The following is a 19,106-nucleotide window of genomic DNA, read 5'->3' as shown; positions in this document are numbered from 1 at the left end:
GATTATGGCCCTCAGGACTCCCCATGGCTGTCTCCAGATTTCTCGCAGTAAACTCACAATGGCTGTGGGGCAGCCTGCCAGTCCCCAACTACTTGGCATGGAGCCCACAGAATGTACAACTGCAGAATCTGGTTTTGAGACATCTTAGAAAAATGATATTATGTGAATGGAAAATACTTATACTCATACATTTTAAAGGTCATAATTTACATCAGTATAAACATCATCAATTAGGAATAGGAATACATCTATAATGATTTATATTTATAACCAGAAATATAGATATTTCTACCAGGATGATTAATTTATATATATATGATTTTCCATAGAATGGCATTGTTATTTCTGAAACAAAACTAGAGAGAATGTCACAAACCAGAGAGCATAAGAGAGGTTAAAAAATAAAAAGCAGCTTTAGCTTAATAATCTGGTAAGGAGGTAAGGCTATCATTCACATAATCCGATCAAAAAAGGCAAATAAATATTGAAGGACAGAAGAGATCGTTTCTGCTTCAATGATCAAGATCAAGACTACCTTTAATACAAAATGGTTTCATCTAATTTCTTAACTGTCCTTTCTAGTCATTGAGACAAGCTTTTTCAGACTGCTCTTTTCACTTTAGAAAATGCCTAAACTGCTAAATTCTGCTAGATGTTACCCATGGGGAATAATGGATAAGTAGTTTGTTTCTTTCTTAAAAGCCATCTAAGAACCCTGAGTAGCCCCACTGCCAGCCTAGTTACCATCACACCCCGAGAGGAGCTGCAGCTGCCAGCCTGTCACCATCACCACAACCGTGAGCAGCAGGGCTGGGACTCAGAGCCAATTGCACCCTCAGTACTGCCCACAGCAAGCTGGTCACCACCCGCGCCAGCAGGGAAAGAGAGGCCAGGGCAGCCCCACATAGGCAACACCTACGTAGTAGGGAAGAAGGTCATCACAATAAGGTTTTGGTAACAGCAAAATAGTTTCAATGTAAGACCTAGATATGGTTCATTAATATGATGATACCAAGGAAGATGTAGTCATGCATCTGGACTGCCAAAACTTCACAGTGTAGGAGATGGAGAGACTATGGCGTTTGATGTTGTTGAAGAAGAAAAGGGTGTGAAGGCAACAAATATGACAGGCCCTGGTCGAGTTCTAGTCAAGGCAGTAAAATACGCAGCAGGACTGTAACAATTATAGATACTCTCAAGGAAGGGGTCCACAAAATCCCAGCAGAATTGCCAGAATAGTGCTAGTGGGGTTAGAAAGTGGGATTGGAAAGTGCTCCAGAAAGCCAGGCCTAACAGGCACTGGCTCTGCAGCAGGGTCGCCTCCCAACCTTACTGTATTGCAGAGACCCTGTGGGCTTGGACCAGTCTTCCAACTTGCTGTGCAGGGAGTGTGATGGGAGTTGCTGACAACCAGGGTACAAGCGAACCAAGGTAGACCAGTGAACTTAGAGTATGCATTGGGATTGTAGACATACTCCACAGCATCCTTCCTGCCAAAGACAGCCTAGGGAGGACAGGAATGAGGAGGGTAAGGAAAATCAAGACAAGATCCCCAAGGTTAGCAGTTACCTCAATTTCAGTATTGACACTGAAATTCAATTACCAACATAGACACCAAGAAAACCCTAAACCACAAGATGGCAAAGAGACAAAGCAAGCCAATCCACCAGCTAAGACTTCATCCCCTCCCCGAGGCTTACCATCTGTACTGTCATCTGCTTTAGTCAAACAGCAAAAAGGAATGAAATTCCAGCAGGAAGAAATGAACAAAAGATTCGAGCTGAAGACCTTAAGTGCTTGCTTTTCGCCCATTGACCAGATAAAAAGAACTATCCTCATTATCTATGCAGCATGGGTTCTAATTATTTTTACCTAGACATCTTCTTTTGACAACTACAAAAAAATTTTTTTTTAAAGCCTGGTTTTTCTCCATACACCTTTAAAGGTTTTTAAATTGCTTCATACATGCTCAAGTTGAGATTTTTAAGAACATCATTTTTAATTTGTAATAAAAAAATTTACAACTTGACTTTTTTCCATAAAATCAACAAATGGCAAGCACCTGTTAATAAGTTTAAAAAAAAAAAAAAAAAGCCATGTATCAAGTTGTCCAGGGCTGGTAGTGACTTAGGGAACCTCAGTAAGCAGCTTGTATTGATGGAGAAACTATAGCTTGGCAGCAGAAAGAAAGAACAATTGTGTCTTATGAAACCACAGTGACTAAAAGGGTAGTTACAGAATTTCTCAAATTATTTTATTACTTAGAAGATTGTATTTAGAGCAATTTCTAGAGTTTTTAGTGCTGTATAAAGTAAAAATTACACAAATGTAAGGATTGTTATTATTTACTTGATAGTACCTTTTTTTGAAAGAAATTAGAAAACATCAGAAAAAAAAAAAATGTTGACATGAAATAGAAGACACGGAAGACAAGACTCCAAGGAGTAAGTCAATATTTATCTTCTCCTCAGCAATAGGACAAGCATATGTCATAATCTTATCTACATGGGAGTTGGGGGACTAAAAAACAGAGAAGTATAAGGTTGTTTATATTCAGATAAGGAGTACATATATCTAGAACTTTGATTTACTGTAATAAAAATAAAAGATGCTTATGGGTATACAAATATGTCTATCACATGGCGATACTCTATCTCAGTATTGTACATATACAATCTCCATTGTTTTCTAATTTTCAAATGGACTTAATAAAAATCTCAATTCTGTCTCTGATAGCATGGATAATATCAATTATCTAAGCAACTAGGCCACTGCATTGTTTCTTTAGATGAATGAAACTCCTGGTATGAGCCTGTAATTTATACAAACACAGACCAGTGCTACAACCAGGTAAATGAATGGTTCTAACCCCATGTTCTAAATTATCAGGCTATTCCTCCCACTTCCATTACACTATTTTTTCCTCCAGCTATTACCCATTCAATCCTTAATATTTTAGAAAATAGAAAAATACAAAAAGGAAAGTCACATCAAATTGCTGAAAGGAAGGAATGAAAGCACCTGCTCTACAACACATTAACTCCTGTCTTAGTCTGTTTGGGCTGCTATAATAAAGCACCACAGATTAGGCTGCCTTTGGGGTACCAGATTGCTCTCTTTACTTGGAGCTTTTTTTTTTTTTTTTAAATGTTGTTTAGTAAAGCCTAATACCAGGTAAGATCTCTGATTCTTGTTAAGTCTGATTAGAAAATCCATTCTTTTATGTTAGCTGACTGCCCTCAAGAGATTTTTCTGTTAATAAGTATAGATTTTAAGACTTTTTTAAAAACTCACTATATTAACAAAGTAAAAAGAGGCTACATTTCTTCATAACTGCCCTCTAACAAAAGTGGATATGAAGGTCTGTTTTACTGCTGAACACTTGGATGGACTGGGATAGATCAATTTAGAGGAGAAACTTAGAAGTCCTGAATCTACACACTCACTGCATAATAGTGAACATTGATTAGTAATGATCAATTCAAAGTGATATCATGGTAAACATGTTAAGTTTTATAATCTTACTTAAATAAAAAATTTAGTAAGGGCTAATTTTTTGGGGGGGGGGCGCCAAGCAATAATTAATAGATAGGTAGATAGATAGCAAAAGCAAGATGATTAGTTGGCGTCAGACTTCTAAAAAACTATTTACAAAATAATGTACCAGTAGAGCAGCATTTTAAATAATCCAAGGAAAGAAAATGTAAATCATGGATTTTATAGTCAGCTAAGTTTTCATTCAAGGATCAATAGTAAAAAACAGTTTTAAATACAGAATCCAACTAAGAGATTAATTGGAACATTTCAGCAATAGGATTACTGGTGAGCTTTTTAATATATTGTAGGTTTAACACTAAAAGGTAAGGTGGATGGTGAAATAATGTTTATGATATGCACTACATAGTACGTGTTGCATGTTCTGACAGAGTAGAAAAATTGCACCTAAAAATGATAGGAGAGGGGTGCCTGGGTGGCTCAGTGGGTTAAGCCTCTGCCTTCAGCTCAGGTCATGGTCTCAGGGTCCAGGGATTGAGCCCCGCATTGGACTCTCTGCTCAGCAGGGAGCCTGCTTCCCCCGTCCCTCTGCCTGCCTCTCTGCCTGCCTCTGCCTACGTGACCTCTCTCTGTCAAATAAGTAAATAAAATATTTTTAAAAGTGACAGAAGAAGGGAATCGGTAGAGGGAAGTTATTATTGTGTAGGGAATATATGGAGTTAAAAGCATGTCATTAGGGCGCCTGGGTGGCTCAGTGGGTTAATGCCTCTGCCTTCAGCTCAGGTCATGATCTCAGGGTCCTAAGATCGAGCCCCACATCAGACTCTCTGCTCAGCAGGGAGCCTGCTTCCCCCCCAACACCCCGCCTGCCTCTCTGCCTCCTTGTGATTTGTCTGTCAAATAAATAAATGAAATCTTTAAAAAAAAAAAAAGCATGTCATTAAAACCACAATGTAGTAACATGGTAAAAAAAAAAAAAAAAAGCAAGCAGGGAAACAAAAGAGTTTTAAAAATAAGTAAAAAGTTAGCCCACAGAACGAAATTATAGTCCTTCTTAAACACTAAAAGATTTTTTTTTAAAAAGAGCCCCCAAACCATTTCACATAGAGTAACATACCAAATAAAATATACATAGTAATTATTACATAAAATAATATGAGAGTTACATTTAAACATTTCAATGAATGACTTAACTCATCTATTAAAAGGAAACGATTTTCAATTTGGCAAAGCAAAACCCAAATGTATTCTGTATGAAAGACACATGCTTAAAATACTTTGGAAAAGCAAAATATAAAGAGATAGGCAAAGACAGACCAGGCTTCTAGAAATAATAATAAAGCAAACCAATAATAATATCAAATAAAACAAACTTCAAACTAAACTGTGTTAAATATGACAGAATTATTGTTTTTAATGCTAAAAAACTCAGTTCACAGCAAATATCTAACAATTGTGAATATCTATGCACCAAAATAATACAGTAATACCTTTATAAGCGAAAACTACAAGAGATGTAAAAAATCATAGAAAAAAACATATTGACCTTAGGTAATGTTAATACATCAGAATAAGTGACACAAGGACAGGATACAGAAGTCCTACAGAACCTAACCAGTAAAGTAGAAATTTACACCCTAACAAATTGTGATTATACCTTCTCAGACACTCATGGGACAATCATAAAATCTGATAATATATTAAGTCACAAAAAATGAATTTCATAATTAAAAATGCTGCAAGTAAAATTTTAATGCATAAAAACCTAGAAATTATTTAAGATAGTAAAGATTAAAAGATTATTTTAACTAGAAATGATGTTTACTAAACAATTCTTGAGTGAATACGGAAATACAAAATAAAATTAAAGAACATATTAAAAAGAATAAAAATGAAAACAGTAAGACACATGTACAAATGTGTGTATATGTGTATATATATATATATATAAAATAATGTGTGAGACACAAAGAAGCAATAAAATAAATTATATAGCCTTAAGACTATGCTTAAATTAATAAGTTAAATTTTCTGCTTAAAAATCTAGAAATATGGGGGCGCCTGGGTGGCTCAGTGGGTTAAGCCGCTGCCTTCGGCTCAGGTCATGATCTCAGGGTCCTGGAATCGAGTCCCGCATCGGGCTCTCTGCTCAGCAGGGAGCCTGCTTCCCTCTCTCTCTCTCTCTCTCTCTCTGCCTGCCTCTCCATCTACTTGTGATACTTGTGATCTCTCTGTCAAATAAATAAATAAAATCTTTAAAAAAAAAATCTAGAAATATGAAAAAAGAAACTAAACCAACAGAAAACACAACGAAGGTAAATAGAATTTAATGCAGTTCTGACTCTAAGAATGTTAATGTTTCACAGACTCAAAAGAAAAAGAAGAAAAGAAATTAATAAAACAAATAAGGGAGGGTAGAAAATCCTACTACTGAACACAAAGAAATGACTCAGCATATTTCAAACAAATAACATTTGAATAAGTAACACCAACTATTGTGAGAGGGGGAACATCTAACTCAACTTAAACATGGTAGGGTAGTAGTTGGACTATATGCCTTCAGGCTAAAGATAGAAAGAGCTCTAAACAAATATTGAATGCTAATTATTAATAAGCTTCCTTTCAGACACCTGGATTAGTAATAGTGAAACTGTTTTCTCTGCATTATAAGATTGAACATATAAGTAAATATATTACGGATAACTGGGTCTGTGTCATTGGCAAGCAGGAGAGTTTTAGACATGGAAAAGGAGGAAAATAAAATGAATTCTGTCATGGGATTGGAATTAGAGGTGTCATAATAATAATAATAAATAAATAAATATAATAATAATAAAAATCCATAATTTTTAATATATCTAGTTTAATGTGTGTATGTGTTCGTGTGTGCATATATTCATCTTTTTATCTATTTCTAGCTTGGTTTACTGAGAAGGACTAGGTGCAATGACCCCAGCCCCCTCATGTCATGACAACAAGTGGAACCCAAATCTTGATCTCTAATAACATTCTCCATTAAAAGTATCCAGGGCTTCTAGAAGAAAAGGCTGATTCCAGTGTTACAGCAAGAAAAGTATAAGATGAGCCTGAAATCTCTTGTGTTAAAACTGAGAGAGGTGCTCAGAGAATAATATGGACATGTCAAAAGGACACTTTAGCCACCCCAGAGGAACTTTCATTAGCCAAGAATGTAACAATTTGAGTGTTAAAATAATGGCATAAAAATATAACTCATTGAATGAAAGAGAACATTTGAATTCACATTGATATAAATTTTCAAAAAATGAGGGAGAAAGGGAAAATTCTTCCTTTCAGTAGAAAACCCACTGATAAATGAAGAAATGATGGTGTTAGGAAATCACCATCAACAACCACCATAATAATAATCGAGGAAAGTGAGAATTATTGGTGGATGCTAAAATGAGTAAGTGAATTTTTTAGAAGACATGGAATATTTACAGTCTCAAAGTATCAAGATAATTATTAATTACAAAGTGGAATAATCAGCTCCATTGTCAAAAAACTTAACAGAGTCCAAATGATCAAAATTAACATCACCAGTAATGATGTAGATCAACAACATGTGCCTCCTGATACAATTTCCTGAAAAGATCATTATGACTGAGGTATTCCTGCTCAAGTTTCATAAGCTGAATCTAATCAAGAAGAAATTTCAGACAAACCCAACTTGGGGGACACTCTATGAATAACTGGGTTGTACTGTTCCAAAATGTCAATGTTATGAAACACAAAGAAAGAATGAGAAACCATTCCAGATGAAAAAGAACTAAAAACACAATGGAATGAGAACATATGATCCTAACTTTTCTTTTGTTATAAAGGCATTGGTGCAGTTGGACAAATTTGAATAACCTCTATAGATTAGATATTGCATCAATACCAATTTACCCATGTGGATAATTTCTCTATGGTTATGTAAAAGAATATCTGTGTTTTTAGGTATTACACAATAAAGTATTTGTGGGTTAAGGGATATTATGCCTACTATTAACTCTCAAATGTTTTGAAAAACATATATGCATATGTATATTCAGAAAGAGGGAAGGGATAATGCAGCTACAGTACGATGTTAACATATGGGGAACTTGGGTAAAGTGCATATTGTATTATTATTTTAACTTTTCAGGAGGACTGAAACTATGTCTGAATGAATGAATGAAAGAATACATGAATGAAGGAATAAATAAAACCTTTCATCACCTTTTATTATTTCCCCTGCTACCATCTTGTTCAAAGTCTACCGAAGTATTCTGCCTGGATAGTTGTCTCTCTGTCCCCTTTCAGTCTATTCTCAGAAGGATAGCCCACGTAATCCTTTGAAAGTATAAATCAGATCATGTCACTGTTCTGCAGATAGGTATACTGAGGAGGCTGGCCCTTTTGACACTGTACTGAAATAATGTGTTCACGTATCTTTTTCAATCACTAAACTGTAAATTTCATAAACTGTAAATGTAAAATATTGCATTTTCTATGCTTGCCCATATTCCCTTGCCCCTGGCCTCCACACCCACCAGAGTACTGACACTCCATAATGTTTATCTATCTGAAACTCTTTTCATGACACAGAATGTGCTCCCTGTTGATATTATCTCTGATCTCTAAGTACATAGTAGCATTCTGATCCTTTGTATAAAAGAAAAAAAGTGTCCTGTGTCATGGATATTTCTATTCCTGAGGCTTAGATTATGCCAGAAGAAGGAAAGTAAGGGACCATCTAATATTTGCTCATTCATTGTCTTTATATCTCAACTTTGCCAAACCAGAAACCCTTGTTATACGTTCATAGTACATTAACATAAAAATTTAATATAGACTTATGGATGTTATTTTATTTTTGTCTTTTCTAAATTCCTCATTTTCTTATAACTTTAGAATTTGATTTTTACCAAGGGCTTACAACATGTAATATCCCTGGACTTCATCAAGCTGTGAATCTAGTTGTGCTTTCCAGATGACTGTGGCACTATAAATTCTCCCTAGCTTTGCTCTAGATGGTAGAAACACATCATTCTCTGGCAAAGTCTCCCTTTTTTCTCTAAACTGGCCCAGGCTCCAAGCAGCTGTATTCCTGCTTCTCTGTTAATGATACAAGTGATTGTTATATCTCCTCAGTATGCCCATAAATTTTCAGCTCCCTATTATTCATTCTGTATTTCATGGCTGTGTTCACTTGTAACTATTGACAAAAATGATTAATTATGGAAGTAGCAACAGATTCACCATTTGTAAAATATATGCTAACACTAACAGTGTATTTGGGAGGGGAACATAAAGAGCTAACTCTTGAAGATTCTGTTGCTATGATGCGGGACAAAATGAGGCACATATGGGCTAAGAAGGGTAGATTAAAGCCAAAAAGGCCACTAATCACCCTTGCTTAATTTCTGTGGAATATTCCTGGACCTTTTGCTCTATCAGACATGAGCAACTTGATTCAAGTGTTTCCACTTGGCTTGGTATGGGTCTTCCCACTCAGCACACCCTCAGACAAATACTTTGAAGGTCATTTACTGGGGATGTGAATTCAGAAGGCACACACAAGGGAATGGGAAAAGTGAAACAAAGAAGGGAAAAAATAGTAAAGGGCATGTTATGGGTATACTGTGAGCAGTTAGGACTAGGACCCTGAGGTATCACTGAGGACCCTATGAGGAACCATATAAAATATGCTTCACAATTGTCCTACTGGGGGACAGGTATATTAAACTGTTTATTCACTGACTTCCATTTGTCCCCAGAGGTATGGACTTGAGCCCAGTAAACTGTGGCATCTAAGAAAAACCCCGAGAGAAGGAAACCTCAGAGAGATGAAGATGGAGCCCTTGAGATAGGAAGTTAATAATGGCCATGGGAACTGTCCAGCAAGGCTGCGGGTGACCATGAGGTTATGGGATCAATGGCATCTGCTACAATCTCCTAGCTTTATTTTACCAGCCGACCCAGTATAGATGTATCACTTCTGAACGCAGAGCCAAAAATACTGGCAAAATCAAATTCACTTGCAAAGTATAAGTCATTGATTGAAATCTTTGTATTTTTAGTACTGATTTCAGACTTCAAATTCATAACCACAGCACTTCTTTATATAATACATGTAAAATAATATACAAATTGACAAAGCTTATTTGTAAGGTCAATCTATAATTCTAAAATAATAAATAAAATAAATGTGTTATTAATATATGTTTTTCTTTTATTTTTCTTTTTTGAGTAACTAATTTGTTTCCTCTTTGAAGAGTTTGGATTAGGAGGGAAAGGCTAGAATGAGGTGTGAGTGAGTTTTGTTTGTGGAGCATTTCCATATTTCCAAGCTCCTGTTCATTTTCTCTTCTTATTCTTTTTCTTTCTGTGTGTTCATATGTATGTGTTTTTTTCTTTTTTTAAACTACGTTGTCCTTTCTGCTGTCAGTCTAGTCCAAGCTGCTGTCATCTTTTGCATAGGTGGAGTACAATACATATGTGGCTACACATGATGTTTTTGCATCTACCACTGCTTTTTCCTCTCCATAACCTTTAGACTAACAAAAGGTAAAACCTTTTTTTTTTTTCTCAAAACTCCCTAATAGCTTCCAATTTCAACCTGAGTAAAGACTGAACTCATCAAAATGACTTACAAGATTATGTAACTTGCCCCCACTTCCTGCCCACCAACACTTCTCTGGCTTCATTTCATATTTTCAAAATTGCTGTTCCCATTACTCACCCACCCAAGTTACTCCCAGCTTGTTCCTCAAAGCCACACTGGACATGCTTCCACCCCAGGGTTTTTGTACTTACATTTTTTCCTCTAGAATACTTTTCCTCCAGATATCTACAGGGCTCCCTCCCTATCTTCTTTAGGCTTTTGTTCAAATTGTATCTTAATTGCTATTGCAATAACTCTCTTCCCCACCAGTCAAATATCTGTTATTTCTCTGATTTTTTTCCCTCTACAACATGTATCATCATCTAACATAACTAGTTTTCCTTCTCATTTATTTTTTTATCTGCCTCCCTCCAAAAATCTTCCCCACAGCAGAGATTTTTATCTGTTTTATGTTTATATTTTAATTACTACATCTATAGAACTTATAATAGTGTTTGCTGCATAATAGGCATTTACTACTTATGTGTTTATTGAGCATATTACAAGTAGATTTTTGGGTGTTTATATCTATGTACATGACTTTTTTAAGTGACAAAATTCCTTTTCACATAAATATAGAAATAATAAAATTATCCAGGATACTGGAAAAAGAAATTTCAGTTTCACTGCATCAGAGATATAGAGAATTCTTATTGAAGAATACCCTTTAATATAGTCTAACTTTATCAAGTGCACATTAAATTAAAATCTTGGTTTGAGACACTTGATATGAAATTATAATTGGATATCAAGATATGTGTAGTATCCACAAAGATGCAGAAAAAGACTAAAGTATGCAAATACTTTAAAAAATACTAATGGACAACCTAATGCTTATTTGCTAAGCTGAGAATCCTATTCAGGCTTTAGCACATCAGGATGTATAGTGAGTGACTGAAAAGGCAAAGAAGATATTTCTTGCATTTCTCACCATTTGCCCACTGACCCCTAGTCCTATGGTCTTTATAAACTAAGACATTTGATAGAAATGTGAGTCAAACCCCATAAGCCAATACAAGATGTGCAATATGTGACTTCTGTCTTGGCATTGAATGCCATATTCCTCACTAACTCACCATTATTTTCAATAGTCAGGTACTATAAAGTCCACAGAATAACTGCTAAAAATAATGGGAAGACATGCCTGGTTCAGTGTAATCTGAGAACTGAAGTACAATAGTGTGCTAGTTCCCTTATCTCACACTATTATCCAACTATAGGCAGAGGCTACAAATCCCAGAAAACAGCTGGGAGGAAAGTAGGAAACTCGAAGGTGATATTAGAATTAATTATGTATAATATATACAACTAATATATGTATAATAATAAATATACACATAATATAATACATATATTTATAACATAAAATATATAATTATATTCAATATAATGTACAATTATATGTGCTATGTATAATACTTAGTTAACTTAAAGAACACACTTAATCATTAATTGTACCATTAAGAGAATCATAATAAATTCCAAGAAGCCCTAATTTCCAAAGACAAAGGAAGAGAAATTTAAATAACTGAAATTTAGCCAAAATAATTGACTACTTTGAATTTAAAACAAAGAACCCAATTAACCAAACTAAATTTTTAAAAATTGTCCAAAATTCTATGTCAGATAATTTAAACATCAATTCCAGAATATGTAGAAATAAATGTCAGCGGTAGCCTGCATATCAAACATGTTTAATAAATATATAAGACATTTCAATGGTCCTAATATTTATATATTAAAACATTGACAAGAGAATTTTAGCCTATCTAATATGTAGAATCAAAGTGACAAGAGTGTGGAAAAGTAGGCACACTCATGGAGTGCTGGAGAGAATAGCAGTTATGGTTGACTTTTTATAGCGTCTTTGTCCAAATGATTTAAATCCTTTCTTAAAATGTAGATTACAACACCTATAAATATATATCAAGGAGATGAGATGATGATGACTGTGAAAAAAAGGCACCTGCAAGGATGTTTTCTGAAGTTTTGTTCAGAGTAAAAAATACTTAAGAAACAATCCAATCATCTTTTAGTAAGAGAATGTCCAAGCAAACAGTGATGCATCTATTTAATTAATTATAACGCATCCATGAGAATGAGAATATATACGTATTTATATTTAAAATATTCAAGATATATTACTGAGTGAAGACTAATTAACTTATGTATTATTAGGTATGGCACAATGCTACTATGATGACTATAGGAATTAATTTAAGCAATATCTGAAGAATTTAAAAATCTGAAAGGTGGGCGCCTGGGTGGCTCAGTGGGTTAAAACCTCTGCCTTCAGCTCAGGTCATGATCCCAGGGTCCTGGGATTAAGCCCTGCATCCGGTACTCTGCTCAGCAGGGAGCCTGCTTCCCTTCCTCTCTCTGCCGGCCTCTCTGCCTATCTCTGTCTGTCAAATAAATAAATAAAAAATCTTTAAAAAAAAATCTGAAAGGTTATAATAGTAAAATTTTATCATTATTATCTTTAGGGTTGTTTTTAGTATTTTTAAAAGTCCACATTTTCTACATTGAGCAATATTTTACTTGTGTAACAAAGAAAAATCATTAAAAAACAAGAACTGGGTGATGGGTATTAAGGAGGGAATGTGTGGTGATGAGCACTGGGTGGTATAAGCACCTAATGAATCATTGAACACTACATCAAAACTAATGATGTACTATATGTTGTCTAACTGAATATAATAATAAAAATTAAATTAAATTAAATTACTAATAAAAAAAGAACTGATTGAACAGTAGCATGACCCCTCCTTCAAGTAGATGGAACTTTAACCAGATACCCAAAGTCCAAAGATAACCAGCCTTTAGATAGATAGGGATTTGGAAATCAGCAACAACAGACCAAAATGGGGAAAGGCTGAAAGGAAAAAAATGAGAATGAAGCTGATTCCTTTAACAAGACTCAAAGAGATTTCCCTTTTGGAATCAAGCATTTATTGATGTACTACATAGTTAGGATCTGTTTCATAGCTCTATTTTCTCTTTCTTTGATTGAGTTGTCAATCTTTCTTCAGTTTTATATTTCATAGTAATTTTTAATTTTAGTTTAATACCTAGTAAGCTAGTTTTTCTTATCAATCTTTGTTGTTGTTTTCTCAGTTTTATCAATTGCTCCTCCAGATATAAAGGTTAGAATCACTTTGTCAATTTCTGAAAGCATCCAAAGCAAAAATGTTATCAGGTTCTTCCTTAGAATTTCATTAAACCTGTATATTAGTTTACAAAGAAGTTAAGTGGTATATTTGTCTCTTTTGAACAAAGAACTTGGCATGTCCTTACATGTATGTCAACATTTATTTACTTCTCATTATTATGAAGTTTTATTTTTACATATTACACAAAATTTTTGTTTATAGAGTATATTTTTTGTTTAAGTGGTGAATTTGCATTTTTAACTTTTGTTTTTGTATTGCCAGCAGAAAGGACACCTACTGACTTTTTTATTTAATTGTGTTGGGTTACCTTTATGACATTTTAATGAGTTCTAAAACTCTGAGTTGGTTCTTGGTTCTTCAGGATTTTCTAAACAGGTTATTGGAAATAATTATCTTTTAATCTCTCTCTAGATTTTTTCTACATTACTGAAATAGTAAAATGATAAATAATAGTGAGGCAAAGGCAAAACAGGTCCTAGTATGGTTTGTTAATGACTTTCCAAAGAAGCAGGTTTTAGATCAATAAATTCTGTTTTTTCATCCCCCATTAAATTATTCTTTAGTTTTTATTATTTTTTAACTGATATTTTGGTTAATTTCATTGTATTATTCCTATTATTGTAAAGTGACTATTTATTTTTAGGCTTTCTGAAACAGTAATAAAATCATTTAACACTATGACTTTCTCCTAAGTATCTTTTTGGTTGTTGCTCATAAATTTTATCATAAAGTGAACTCCTTATTGTAATTTTAAGATGCTGTTACTCTTTGACCCATAAGTAAATTACGAGGAACATACACATATATGCATGTTTACGTATTAAATGTTTTTCCTTGGTTTATAGGCCTTCATAAGTACTATAGTTCATAGGTTCCTTTTTATTGTTGATTTATGCTTCCCTATTACACTCATTCAGTATCTAATACATCTTTAACCATTTGATATTATTTGGGTTTTAGGTATGTATCCTTTAGGATTCATGAATGTAAGCAACAGAAATTTATTTTGCTAACTACTACCCCCTCATTTCCCCAAAAAGAGAAAAAAAATAGTTTGTTATAAAAAAAAAGAGAGAGAGAGAACTAAAGGAAACTAAGTTATAGTAAACACTGTCAAATTCCTGAGAACATCTGGCTAAGACACTTCCTCTAAGTATGGACTCTCAGTAATATTTCAATCACAATTTCCTACTTGGTCCTCTGTCACTGCATTATTTTCTCCAAATTCAAAGTTCTAGATGGGCATGCCCATTTGCTAACTTCCCAGAAACCACAAAAACAAATTAACAAAAAAGAACAACAACAAACACAAACAAACAAACAAAAATAGACACTTCGGTCCTGCCTCATGATAAATTTCATATATTGCTAGTTTTTCCCCAGAGGAGAATGTTTCTTGGTTGCTAGGCAGTCAAATAAACAACAAATGCCCATTTTATTATATCTTTTACAGACTCTTATAATTTAATTTTGTTGTATGACTAAATTTGAAATGGTTTTGCTTTTAAGTATAGAATATATAAATGTCACAAACTGAAGTATCTGATTTTATATAAGTGTGCTAAGAATCCAGGTAATCTCTGTATGTGATGCAGAAAGAGGGGGGGCGCACAAGGTGGGTTGTCTTTTTTTTTCTTCATTGAATGAAAGGTTTGAGTATAATTAATGGTCAAATAAATGATTATATGGAGTGTTCATGATTATCCATTAGAAATGCATTTTAATTAACTGTTAATTTTCTGGTTCTGTAGATCTACATAACAAGAGGTGTAGTTTTACCTTACACTGATCACAACCATAGTAGGATGCCAGAAACTCTTGCCAAAAAATGCTGCATTTAATTTCTAGTTTCATCAATGGTACCTAAAAATGATAATTAACATGTAGTGCTACAATGAATTCAAAGTTAAGGCTATCTTGAAACACAGCCAAGTCATCATTACTAAAGCTTTAATGGGTTGATTATATAAAAGAATAAATAACAAGTGACAAGCTTATTCCTAAGTAATTTCTATATGTTAAACTGAAATTAGGGGACTGCAAGCAAGATAGGTCAAATAAACATCATAGGGATGGTGGAATTACAAATTGATGCAATGAATTACAGTCACTGAGTTACTGAAAGTGACATCAACAGACAAAACACTGGGTAGAGCAATCTGCAATGGACTTGTTCAATTTCATTAAGCATCATTTAACTCATCAACCAAAGAGACAGAACTACAAATCATGAGAAGACGTGCTAGTAGCATTCTCAGCTACCAATCAAGGGAAAAATGACTTCATTTTTTACTTCAAAATACATATTCCTAGTGTTAACACAGTGATTTAATTATTAGTTCTGTTTTAAAACAAAATGCTAAACTTCACAGGTATTAAACATCATGTTTTATTACATACAACTAGAAAGTGACAGAATCTGGATTAAAACTCCAGTCTATCTGACTTAGGATTCTATATTTTCTCTACAGTGTACTCAAGGCAGAAAGGGTAGAAGCAATCCACTGGGATTTCCTTCTGGTCATACACAGTCTATAAGTAAGGTGTCCTCAATAGTCTTACAGGATAACCCCATATCTTATTCAATTCAAATAGGTCCCAAAATTTATTTTTTCCAAGAGACCACACCTAGGTTCTATCACATCTAAAAAAGATGATTATCTGTGCCTCTCCTTTGGCTTTAACTTTCCAACAATCATCTATCCATTATAATTTCACTGGCAATCTGAATAAAAGTAAGAAACAGTCATTTAAGTTGTTCAAAAGAGGAATGTAAAAAATCTCCTTTTAACTTTGGCATGCATTGTAGGATTTCTACAAGGATACACAAGGATAACTAATTATGCTTTACCTTGCATTTACCCTTACTCTTCCCCAAGAACATACATTATGATAAAAGAGACAAAGTAATGAAGCTAAATTAGATTTAGAGGGTTTTCATTTTATTTGGTACACTACCCAACTCAGTGTCTTAGACAGATATTTACAAATGCCTTTTAATAATCAGGTTTAGTTAATGTCATCAAATAACATAGAGATAACAAGTAGCAGTAAAGGGACATGGCCTTTTATGTCAGAAGGAACAGGGTTGCAATCTTTTATTTATTTATTTTTTAAGATTTATTTGTTAGAGAGAGAGGAAGAGAGAGTGCAAGCGGGAGGGGTAGATATAGAGGGAGAGAGAATCTCAAGCCAGCTGTGCTGAATGCAGAGCCTATTGCCAGGCTCTATCTCATGACACTGAATTCATGACCAGAGCCAGAACCACAGGTCTGACCCTTAACAAGCTGCGCCACCCAGGCACCCCCAGGATTGCAATCTTAAGACCACCATTTAGCTGTGGACCTTTGAAAAGCTTTTTTAACACCTCTGAACATCATTGTCTTTTTCTATAATGTGGTGAACATATTCTCTAACATGCAATATTGTTTGTAATGTTCAAGTCATGTATCTAAACTACCTGACAGAATACACACTAGTTATTTTTATGACAGCTATTACTAAGGAATATAAGAGGAAATGACCTATCTATATCTAAATTTCATACCTTCCTAGATGATAATATCTCTGCTAATAATATACTTTTAAAGTGATACAAATGACCCATTTCAGCAATGAACTAAAAATTGACTAAGCATATGGGGAAAAGTTTTTGAGATTTAGCTCCTGTTATTTTTATTCAAAGGACAAATTTATAATACCTGGTATTTTTCTTTTGTATTGGTCCCTCCAATTGTAGAATGCAATTTAATCCAGACAATTCAATAGAAAAGACAATGCAAAGGGTGTCTCAGCTATGACAAGAGTGAAGTGTTATTGAGAATATTTTTTTTCCTAAACAATTGGTTAGAGATTTTGCTTACTGTTATGCCCACTTACACCACAACTTTACACATCTTTATTGAATTAAATTTAAATGAACTACATGAAGTATGAAGGAGTTATTTCTAATTCTTAGAGAACTGAAATAATTGCATAAAACTACTCTGTTTCAATTAGAAATGCATAGTGATTAAACATTGTTTCCATTGAAATATGACATTTTTATCGAAGCCTGGCACCCACAAACAAAAGTCTGGTTTTTCCACTGATGACCACTGCAATGCTATTTTTGTTAATTTAAAAAAAAAGATAAGAGAAAATGAATGATATATTTGTGATATACATGTAGCAATGTCAGATTTTATGAGTTAGATTTTATGTGCTGTACAGAGAAAGTGAAACACAGCATTTTATGAGTTAAATCACAATCTTTTGAAATAATATTACACTGAATAACTTATTTAATATATTATTGTTTCATTGTGTATTAAAATACTTATTTTTTATTTTTTTATTTTTAGAAAACAGTTGATTTTTCAGGTAAAAAGAAAAACATCTGATTAATGGTTTTTCCAACTTCCCTCCCTTCCTTCCAACATCTACTGAGCACCTATTATGCCAAAAATTGCAAACGTAGAGAAGAAAGCTCAGAGTTACATGATGAGTAAGCAAACAACTATAATACGATATATATCAGCTATTATAAGAATCTCTGAAATATATTAAATTCTTATGTCAGTCAAACGTCTAAGTATTTTTATGACTCCTCATTTAATCCCCATCACACTTTAATGTGATAGCTACTACTACCCTCCACATTTCACGAATGAGGAAACTGAGGCACAAAGATTTTAGACAATTATGGCAAAAGCTAATAAGGAGCAGAATTTGGGTTTGAATCCTCAGAATGTCTGTTTGCTACCACTGTCCTTTACTATTTGATATAACCAAAGAGATAATTTAGGACATAAACCCAGGATTCTATAGAACAATTAAGTACATTTATTTTCTCAGACATATCTGTTGGTACCACATTGCTTGTATTTGACAACTTCTGATTAGTTTACAAGACCAATCAATCAACCTCAGGATGAGAAAAATGCCTAGGAAAATTTTAACAAAAATGTCTTTGCATAATTGGTGGATGAATTTGAAAATCCAGTATCCGAATTGATAACTACAGACCATAATGCACTTTTTCCCTTGGAGTTTTGTATCTATGAGGCATCATTTGCAGCTCTGATGGTTGCTAAGTCCAAGCAACAGATCTGACTTGTGAATTACTGAATTACTGTGGTAAGCCAATATTTTGGGAAATACAGGCAGAGGAAATCACCTTTTCTCACTGAAATGTCATTTTAACACTATTCTAATTTTCAGTGAGACCCAACAAAAATACAATAGAGAGTGGAGGTTGGAGAACCAGCCTACTTCCTGATGCTGCCACTGGCCAGTTGGCTGATCTTGGGCAATATGTTTTACCCTTCTAAGCCTTTGTTTTTTTCAACGTTTAATATAGACAATAATGGTAATTTCAGTAAGCATTACATAGATGGTATAGGTGCAGTGATGGCACATAGGAGGTATCCAATCAGCGTGAGTCATCAAATCACCTCTTGGAATAGTGAGCTTTGATACAAAAAGCCAAAGTCATAGTTATAAATAGCAATTACTACAGTATTTTAAAATAACTTGTCTTTATGTATATATATCTTTTTATCTTTATTACCACTGCATATTAATTAATAGACTATGTGTTCCCTGATGGCAGGGACTCTGTCACAATCAACAATCCTAAACCCAAGATGTTGTGTGGCAAAAAGATCTTTCATACAGATTGCTAAATTGAATGTGCCTGAGGAATAAAACCTAGAGAGAGAAGGTGCAAGCTCTGCATTTACTTCCACAGTTTTAGCTTCCGAAAAATGATAGGCTCCTCTGAGAGTTCACGAGATCCCATCAAGGGA

At 34.0% G+C, this 19,106-nt stretch overlaps 1 protein-coding gene across 2 annotated transcripts in view; it reads right to left on the bottom strand.

The window, feature by feature from the left end:
* SPAG16 (sperm associated antigen 16) overlaps window positions 1-19,106 on the bottom strand; it is a 1,060,347-nt gene that overhangs the window by 389,221 nt on the left and 652,020 nt on the right. Inside the window, exon 14 of one of the 2 annotated variants that reach the window (XM_047721012.1) lies at window positions 17,035-17,111. The exons of the other annotated variant lie outside the window; for it this stretch is intronic. Within the exon in view, the coding sequence (XP_047576968.1) occupies window positions 17,079-17,111 (33 nt within the window). The 3' untranslated portion in view covers window positions 17,035-17,078. Of the gene's footprint in view, window positions 1-17,034; window positions 17,112-19,106 lie in introns of those variants that run through there. 2 annotated transcript variants of the gene reach the window in all.

Source organism: Lutra lutra, chromosome 3 (assembly GCF_902655055.1).
Source record: "Lutra lutra chromosome 3, mLutLut1.2, whole genome shotgun sequence".
NCBI lineage: Eukaryota > Metazoa > Chordata > Mammalia > Carnivora > Mustelidae > Lutra > Lutra lutra.
This window is presented reverse-complemented; position numbering and strand designations above follow the sequence as displayed.